At 41.7% G+C, this 10,343-nt stretch overlaps 1 protein-coding gene across 1 annotated transcript; it reads right to left on the bottom strand.

Annotated features, from left to right (window-relative positions):
• Positions 1-308: 308 nt before the first annotated feature.
• On the bottom strand, positions 309-7,497 carry LOC133420784 (uncharacterized). Its single transcript, XM_061710612.1, has 5 exons — positions 7,407-7,497; positions 6,870-7,163; positions 6,301-6,558; positions 865-1,019; positions 309-725 (listed from the first exon to the last, which is right to left on the bottom strand). Exons 1-5 carry the CDS (start codon positions 7,495-7,497, stop codon positions 363-365), a joined length of 1,161 nt encoding a protein of 386 aa, XP_061566596.1. The 3' UTR covers positions 309-362.
• Between the last annotated feature and the right edge of the window lie 2,846 nt (positions 7,498-10,343).

A 10,343-nucleotide genomic window follows, 5' to 3' on the forward strand; every position in this document is an offset into this window, starting at 1 on the left:
CCTACGGCATTGGGTACACCGTAGGCTACGCGGCGACGCGCACCATACGTGCATTTACAGCGATACAGTGTGGTTTTTTATTATATTTTACTCTGGGGTGTCGTGAGATTTTATTCACTTTTGAAAGGTGTTATGACTGAAAAAAGGTTGAGAAAGGCTGATCTAGACACACACAGGTGCTGCACGCACACACGCACGCACGCACTGACCCAAACAGAGCAAACGAGAACAAACGAGAGCTCCGCTCTTTTGTCTAGGTAGGTGGCTCCCAGGTCCTAGTGTCCCACCCGTCACATTTAGATTGTTTTTAAGACATTCAAGGCCTGTTTAAAATATACATTAAATGCCATAACAGGTCCCCTTTAAGTCTTCTGCAGCAAGCTGTAAATTGTCTCAGTGTCTGTTGGGCTCTGCAGCTCATTTGTGGTAACAGAGTCTAAAATTAAAGGGTCTTGCTCTTGCATGTTTTTGAGTCCTGCACTATTGGTTCTGCTGTCTCTCTTGAGACCGGACGCCACTGGTCTTGGCACATTATAGATGGTATCTACTCCCTGACTCTCCCAGTTGTCCTGCTCCTGCCTCGGGCCACTGCTCCTGAGCTGACTGACATCCACATTCTCATACGAAGGCTCAGCTTCACTGGAAGAAGTGGACACTCTGGGCTCAGATTGTGGCTGCGTCTCCAACGGCCCATTTTCCACTAACTGAGCAGCAGCTGTTGTTGCCTAGAAATGATGACGTAAAATGCTTTAAAGTCATTCTCAGAACATGAACAGGATATTTCAAACAGGATCAGGATTCCTGAAATCCAAGATATCATATCAAATTAAACAATTTAATGCAAAATTGTCATTTGCAATTTACCTCATTATCACTGTTTTCTTTTAAGATGTATTTCTTGACGAGGGCAAAACATGCACCGCCCAGTGTGAAGACAGCCAAAACAATGATTGAAGGTACTAAGGGATTTAGCATTTGCTCCTCTTCATCATCATCATCATGTGTATATTTATTAGAACCTGTAAAAGCAAGAAAAGTATCTTGTAACTGGCAGTTGTTTGAATTAATTTAAATTAGTATATTATATTAATGACAGATCAATAAAACAATCGAGACAGAAATAAACAAATGTGAGTTTGATGTTGCAGAAGTTATCATCAAACATACATCATTTAAACATTGTGTTTTTTTTCTTATTTCGCCCAATTTAAATATAGCCATTACCATTTTTGCTAAATTCACCATAACACTGTAAAATATGGTACACAAAATGTTGTGTAATTACTGGGATCCAAAAGAGGGACTAACCCGTACTTAATCATTAGTTAACTATGACATAGCAAAGTGGGTTTTAAGTAAGTAATGTTTCTTAATGTTGCTTCGTTACTATTTAACAAATGATAAACTACCCAGAGGAACTGACCAGTACTTAACCATTAGTCAGTCATCAAGTAGTGAACTGGGTTTAGTAGAGTAATGGTTAGTTAACGTTACTTGTTTTGTTTTTTTTATATTTTTTATCACGGTTTTTTTCCCCCATTTTATCACCCAGTGCTCCTACCTAAGTGACAGTCCTGGGCATTGCTCCCTCTACCAACCCCGGGAGGGCCCTGCACTGAGCTCAGGTCTCCTCCTTAACCTGACGAGTGAGCAGGCCGCATCTTTTCAAGGATCACGTTATTCCGGCCAGATCCTCCCAACCCCATCTGGCGCCCCGGTTGGCCAGAGGGGGCATGTATAGCCCAGTTAACGTTACTTGTTGACTTCCACATTAAAATGTCCACATTTAGACCAGAAATAAACATATTTACAATCTGGTTCAAAACACCATTTTGGTCTCGTTTGAATCGTTTGATTTTACATCCATGATAACTCTGAGGGGCGTAAAAAAAATGTGTACCACATCAGTTTACATAAAGCAATAAATGTGTTTTATCGGCAATCGGCTCAACCAATGACTCTATATTTTTTTTTCCTAATCCATAATGGTTTGGACTAGCCCAGTCTAAACAGATAAACGCAACAGTAATTTTTGATTTCTCTGTAGAATCAACATGCGAAACGAGACCTTCCCACTGTTCACGTCTGCTGGCAGTTCTGCAGATATTTCGGCAGGGATCTGCCGAATTAGCTGGTAGCCAAAGCTAACCTTGATTGGCATACAGTGTGTCCCCACCGGCTTCCCGAGCAACAAGGCTGCACTCAATAAGAAGAAAAAGAGGCTTCATTACAGCTCTTCAGAAACCAATGCTTCATCCGTTGTCTTTACGGTCTAAAAGTAACACCAGAGGGGCTACAACCATGCCAAACTGACACAATCCAGGATGTGCAAAAACATGTCAAAAGTGAGTCAATCTCCTTCATTCCACCTCATTAAAAGGTCCAACTTACAGCAGAAATACACATTTACAGTGAAATATCCGCATGTTCGTTTGTCTGGTGCACCATAAGAAAACCATTGAACACAATCAAATGTTAAGCTTTATTATATCATGCACAATATTTTCCGGCCGGAGGTACACTTTTCTCAAACCACAGAGGTAGGTCATCGATCCAGTCGTATTTACACTGAAAAAGGAGATGCTTTGTACGTCGTGAACCCCATCTGTGGAGCCAGCTGGGGGGAAAGACACCCAAACATGTCACACCGTCAGCCATACTGTATCTCTGTTGATTGTTTCCTGCTTGAGGTGTCAAACCAGCAAAGATCTAACAGAACTAAAACTTTAAGAAAAACAGGATGGGATCCAACATCTGTTTCTATCCGTTGTCTCCACCTAAAGAAGAGAAAACCGCTAAACTATCTTAACAGTCTAGTCATGAAAAACAGGAGGTGGTCCTGTTCTGAGAGCAACCACCAGTGTATAATCTTATAGAAGAACCCTTCAAACCTTTAAACAATTTCATAAAATCAGCCTGGTACAAGAAGCAGCCATTACTTTGGCAATTAAGTGCTAACGAGAATTTGGAGCTGTCAATCAAAAGCTAAGATAACATAATCACTATTCTTCTTAAATATTTAAATGTGTGTTTCATTTGTTCTTTCTTTCCAAATCAAATCAGGAAAAGAGACAAACAGTGGTGTATTTTTGTTCATCTGTTCTGAAACCAAATCAGAAAAACAGAACTAAAAAAGAAAAACAAGTTATCCTTGTTTATTTAGATCAAATGCATATCAAAACTACAAAAAGAAAGCATTACTGACACCAGGCAAGGTTACCGCGAAAACGGCTGCACCACAACAGGCAATATGAAATGCGAAACAACAACTCAGCGTTGCACTGAGTTGAGTGCAACATGCGTGCGTCCAATTACAGTTAGTCAGGCAGCTCACAAAGACAATGCAAGGGAAGCTGGTTAGGGTTAAGTTCTTCTTTCCTGAGCTCTGTAATTCTAGTTAAAACAGTAAATAAAAACACATTGTACCATAACAATAAAAGCTTTGGTGTGGAAATATCCAACATCCTGGGCTTGAATGGTGTTCATAAAGAATGTGTTTCTCTAATTTCATAGTGAAATGTTCTTTTTTTTTTTTTTTTACCTTGTCTGCACACATATTAATGGTTAATACCATGCTGGTAAAAACCTAAGGCATATATATGTGCATTGTTACTATATTTAATATATATACGCATACACATACAAACCCAGAGTTTTTTTTTTTTTTGTTTTGTTTTTTTGTGACATCCGCTGCTAAACCAGGAAGCAAGAACACATGGAGGCACACATCGAGCACTGGAAATCTGCAACAAAAACCACAAACGAAACACGAAACCGACACAGAACCGACCAAAATACGAGCAGCAATTGACCCAAATCTCGAGATCCTATCACAATCTGAGCTAAGCTACCGTGATTAACTAACCCGAAAAACTACAGAGCAAGCATGCAGGTGAACAAGCCAATGTGTGTGTATGTGTGTATATGTATGTGTGTGTATGTATATGTCTGTGTGTGTGTGTGTGTGTGTGTGTGTGTGTGTGTGTGTGTGTGTGTGTGTGTGTGTGTGTGTGTGTGTGTGTGTGTGTGTGTGTGTGTGTGTGTGTGTGTAATAATCCTGTCAAAGCTCTACCTGAAGTGTATCTATAGTGGGGGAGGGGGGGGAGGCAATCCCGCCACCCACGAGACCAGAGGCCGACAAGGAAGAACCCGGAACCCAGGCCACCAGCAACCCCACAGAGGGGAGAAGAGGGCGGGAGGAAACCCACCGCCAGCGAGGCCCCCCCCCCCCCCCCCCCCCCCCCCTCTAGTGGCAGCTGAGGAGACCCGCGGGCGGGGCCCCCACGACTACGGGAAGAGGCAGCCAGGGATCCCACGGCGGCGTACCGCGACCCAAGTGAACCCCGGCCACCCGGCCCGGGCCGGACATGCGGCCAGGAGGCCCTCACCTTCCAGGCCAATGACCCCCACCTGGCGAGAGGCCAGCCTGCCCAGAGAGAGAGAGCCGCCGACGCAGGCTGGCGCACCTGCCCCCACAAAAGCGGCCCTCTAGGACCAGAGGAGCGCCCCGCCGCAGAGGCAGCGGGGGGGACCGGAGACGGGCCCGGAGAGAGGGAACCCCCCAACAAGGCGACACCCGCGCGGGCCCGACAACGGAGGGCCCCAGACCCAGGCAACCCATTCATCCATCCGATTCCTATAATAATGATAATAATATAATATACTAACAACAATAATGATGATGATAATAATAATAATAATAATAATAATAATAATAATAATAATAATAATAATAATAATAATAATAATAATAATAATAAAATTAATAACCATTTGTATCGTAATAATATTAATAAATTATTAATTATCCGAGCTTCCCCCGGAATAAACCGGCGACGACCCCCACCCCCCCTACCCACCGCTCCCCAGGGTCCACCGGAGGCCCGCACCCCAGCCCCCCAAGCCGGCCCCCAACCCCAAAAGCTACGGGATCACCCGCCCCCACTAGGTAATGAAGCCTATAATTGGGGACCAGAGAGAATGCAGTTCGGCCGAATGTTGTTCAGTGGAGGCAGACATTATCTCACTACTAATATGATCTGACAGAAGTTTTCTAAAGTGGTTAATACATAAGCTGGACTTTTGTTTCCAATTTACTAGAATGGTTTTCTTTGTGAGCATGGTTTGTGTGTTTATATGTGGCCCTGTGATAGACTGGTGACCTGTCCAGGGTGTAACCCCTGCCTCTCACCTGAAATGAGCTGGGATAGGCTCCAGCAGACCCCCGTGACCCCGCAAGGGATAAAGCGGGTATAGATAATGGATGGATGGATGGTTTTCTTTGTGATGCATAAGGCAGTGAGAACCAGGTGTATCCGGTTAGATTCCATTTGAATATCTCCCAAGTGACCTAATATACATATCGTGTGAAATGTTCTTTTTAAGTGATCATCTGCATCAACATCTCTATATATGACTTTCAATGTCTCCAGGAGGATGTTCAACTTCTCCCATCCGAGGTTCAAGTTCACATACAGATGGTAAGCGTGTAGCTGTCGCACTAGTTCAGCAACGCTAAAAACTACGTGACATCTGGTAACTACACTTCCTGAAAGCTTTTTGGTCGATCAGTAACTTGCCCGCTTCTGCATTTCAACCTCAGCAGCAAGCTGGACCACAAACTGACCTATCTGAGAGGCCTTTTGTACTGAAATTACTGCCTGCTTGTAGTCAGAGGGTTTTTAAGAGCGAGAAAACACTCTGAAATCAGTACTTTGGCGCTTCAATAAACAAACTCCTCTGTGCTAAGGTCATCAAGTCTCAAAATTAATCCCCAGCTCCCTCTGAATACAACAAAACTAGTATTTTTACAGTTTCACTTGCTGTACTGAGATTATGTGCATGTTTCCTCGTTATCCAAGTATTCAATCAATGGAATTAAGAGATAAAAATAAAGGTAAAAACAAAATATTATGAAAACAAAAAGGCTGAGCTAAGGTGGGGGGTTTCAAATACACTGTTATATTTATTCTATAACAAAGGAAAACGCTGTAGTGGCCATTGTCTCCTTACAATATTCATGCTATATTAAATAGTTTCTGCTACAAAATAATAATGTATTATTATACATTATAAAGATAGATAGTGACTCAGGTACATCTGATTTTTCAGTGAATTACAGACTTATCAAAACATATAACCTGAACAATTCAATAAGAGGCTGTGTAGAATCAGGATTTCAATTCCCAAATCATTTGAAGTATGTGACGCTCTAAAAGCTCACAGACAGTTTTTCTTCTTTTGTTAAATACAGTCTCAACGCAAATGGACAGTAGGTGTTCCTCAAAACTTAATACTTACACATTGTTGGTAGACTTTTGGAGACATTACTTGTGCTCACATGGTTGTTGCCACTGCAGACAACATTTCCGTTGTCAGAGAAGATTGTGATGTTGAGCCTCTGAAAAGATTTCTGGAATTGCCTGCAGCCGTCACCGTCACAGACAGATGACAGCCAGTAATCCTGGATGGAGCAGTTAACTGTAAAGTTACAGAATCCCGAAGATACGTTGGAGTGATGCAGTGTGTTCACAGTCATGGCAGGTGTGGGAACCATTCCTGCAACATTCAAACAATAATTTTATTGGAGCCTCTTTTGGCTGCAAGCATGAAATGCAGGTGAATACACCAACGATATGTGATATGGGTTTGAATAAGAGTGTCCACATGTGTGTGTATGTTGTCTTTTACTTTCTTTTTAAGGAAAAAAAGAAATGGAAATGACCAGGTTTAAAAGTGTGCATTTCTACGAAAGATCATATCTGCGCATGATCTTTCAAGTAAAGTTAGAAAAAGACAATTAACAACATCCAGACATATGCAATGTGCAATGTATAAATGTAAGGATCAAGTGCTGCCTGGAGACATACCTTGAACAATGACGTGGCTTGTCTCTGATCTGGACATTGATTCGGAATCAAAGTATGTAACCTTATAGCTGCCAGTGTCTGATTCAGTCAGGTTTTCTATGCACAAAGTTAGGTTAAGTTCGAGAAAAACAGCTTTCTCTTTATATTTTGGATTGATTTTTGTATGACTAATCAAAAATCTGTTTTTAAATGTCCAATAACCATCTTCATTTGGTGGTGGTCCTGTGACATGGAGACACACTGAGCTGTTTTCCAGTCGATAGTGGGTCTCTGATGGATCCTTTGCCATAACTCCTAAAAGAAAACAAATCTTTAAAAGCCTAAAGTAGACTGCGTACAGTTTACAATTCAATAAGTGTTACATAGAATTTGAGAAGGCAATCAATGCATCAGTTTTCTAAGGTTAATACGTATCCAAGATCCTCAGACATCATAAATGTTATTTGTAAGAAAAAATAACCATGCTGGTGCAAGCAATTTATTTCTGACTTCATTGCAAATTGTCTAAAAAGTCACAAATGTAGAACTTGATCCTACCTGTAAAAGTCCAGCAGCTCAGCAGAACAAGCATTTTTAACGTGCTCATAATAGATTGATCGACTGCAGAACAGGGAAGCACATGTGACATTTTAAGTAGTGCAGCAAAGTGTGACTGTCGAACCAAACGTAGCAGATGTTTTCTCTTCCAGGAAGGAAACCAGCGCCCTCCCCTGAGACAAAAAAACAAAACAAAACAACTTTAATAATTGTGTACCAACAGATGATTTCGTAGAGTTCATCTGAATGCAGCAAACAATCTGAATGTAATGCCGATCTGTTCAATCATGAAACATTTTTGCTTCATCTGAGACACAATGTCTCTGAGATTTTTTGGGATTTTTCTTTTTGTTAGCAAGAATGGTATATGTGTGTCATTTTTCTGTATTTGGGATCATTCAAACAAGAACATTTCTAAATGAGGGACACAAAAATGTGTACAGTTCATAATAAAACGTTAGACAAGTAGCTACTAAATTTAGCAGGATAAAAACAATGACCTGGTTGTTACCAGGTTATCGATATAAATTAAATGCAATCTTATGCAGCAACACTGGATCATTGTTGATTTAACAAAACTAAGCTAAAATGTTGAAGGAATGTGTGAAAACTAGGGACTCTAGGATCTAATAATTTGTTGAGTCACTTTCAGCAGTAATAATCCGATAATCACTTTTTACTCGATGTTATGTGCCAGTAGGTTTACATGCAATAACAGAAAGTCGAATTGTTGCCTTAATCCGACCACTATCACATTTTTAAAAGCCATGTATACACCTTAGCCGGGCTGTAGTGGAATCCAACTGAAGCTCTTGAGATGGAGCTTTTAGTGCCAGATAATGCGTCCTAATACGAGTTATTCCGGCATGTACTGTATACGCAACCCATACTTAGCCCAGCTAGTGACTGCCCCGGGACTCCCCCTTTTGGTGAGTGACCAAGTGAACTGTCCGAATAGATTGTGCTCTTCACCTGAATTAAAAGGAGACGACAAGATAAACAATGAAGAAGAAAGCTTGCTTACCTACTGGTTTATGCAGTGCCTGCTAGTTAGTTTGCAAACTTCCTTATTCTTATCAAGCTGCAGTCTAACATTAACATGGACACCAACTTGGAAGTTATACAATTACAGTTCCTCAAATGCCCTCCTGGGGCTGGCACTAAAAGCATATCAATCTCCATTGACTACCATGTTAAAATGTCCAACTTTACCGCAGAAATATTTACAGCCTGATTCAAAAACCTGTTTTAGTCTCTATTGTTTCATTTCACATCCATGACAACTCTGACGGGGGTGAATATTTTCGCAGCATATGAAGTGACTTTATATAAAGAAATACATTAATGTTTAATATGAGATGTAGCCGTTTGATTGACAGTCGACTCAGCGATGGCTTACAATCCTGACTCATCATACTACAAAGCCTCAGTCAGTTCATACAAGCATGCTGTCACCTAAACGCAGCGGTAATCTTTGATTTCAGAAACAGACCAGATTTATACGCCAAGTAGGTCAACATATACAAGGAATTTCTCTGCCAGCAGATTTAATAAAGAAAAAAGTGGGAAATAATGAAAAAGAAAGCTTAAAGGGAACCTATTATGAAAAACACGTTTTTTCTTGCTTTAACATATATAAAGTGGTCTCCCCTCAGCCTGCCAACTCAGAGAAGGAGGAAAGCAACCAAATTCTGCAGTGTCTGTACAGCCGCCCGGATGAGCCGTCCAGTGTGATGTGGCTTCTACGAGCCGTTCAGATTCTGCTCCTGTCGTTACGTAACCAAAATGCGATTTACATCGGTTGGCCTCCGATGCGTGAAACCACACCCACAATTAACTCCGCCGGCCGGAGCTTCCGCCATTTTTTCGTAGCGGTGTATCGCGTCATTCAGGCAGCCAATCAGCACAGAGCCTCATTATCATAGCCCCACCCACTCAGAATCCCACATAGATAATGAGGTTAGAGAATGGGAAGATAAAGACATTCCTCAGAGGCTGAATTTCTAATTTATTTAGCAAAAACAATCAAAAGCTTGTTTTTAAGACATTCAAGGCCTGTTTAAAATAGGTATTAGTTGCCATAATAGGTCCCCTTTAAGGAAAAAATATGCAACTATATGTTTTCCACAAGTACCTACAGTACTCAGCCCGACTCGATTCGCCTTGCCTCGTCTCGACTCGACTCAGCTCGCCCTCGTTTCTTTTCCATACCCAGATCAGAAGTAGGCGGGGTTGGAGAGAAGCTGCTGTGACGTACTCGATTGTGCGACACAAACGAAGAAGTAAAAGATGTAGAAGACGGACAACATGGATGAGATGATATATCTGCTGCTGGAAGACCCACTCCAGCTATTGTGGTCCTTCACTGCACTATAATCACTTAAGATGTTTTTAGCTTGTCGCGCAACTGCTGAAAAGTCGTTTGCAGGCATGGACTGAGAAAGCTCCTGACATATTTTCCCGTTCCTCGTCCCTCCATCTAGCTCCCTTTGAATATTCTCCTCAGCCACCAGGTTTAAGATTGTCTCAACAATCTTAAGATTGTCTCAAGAATCTTAAACCATGGAACAGACTTTTGTGCTACCATTGTTCTTCGAATAAAATGAACAAGAAGCAGCGAGTTGTTCTTGAAATGATGTCACATCCTAACTCAGACATCTGATTGGCCAATCACCCGACCAATCCGTGGCGTGTAGTGTGATAACGTCAAATACAGCCCGACTCAGCCCGCTTAGAACCTCAGCTGAATAGATACAGAAAAATTATCTACTCGACACGGTTTGACCCCTAGTGGAAAAGCACCATACTGAGTCGAGGCGAGTCAAGTCGGGCTGAGTAGGTACTAGTGGAAAAGCGCCATTGGCTAGTGAGAGTACACTGTCAGATGTAGCTCCTTGGTTATTGCAATTCCTTTCAAAATTCCATAGTTTGACGTGC

Source organism: Cololabis saira, chromosome 20 (assembly GCF_033807715.1).
Source record: "Cololabis saira isolate AMF1-May2022 chromosome 20, fColSai1.1, whole genome shotgun sequence".
Taxonomy (NCBI): Eukaryota; Metazoa; Chordata; class Actinopteri; order Beloniformes; family Belonidae; genus Cololabis; species Cololabis saira.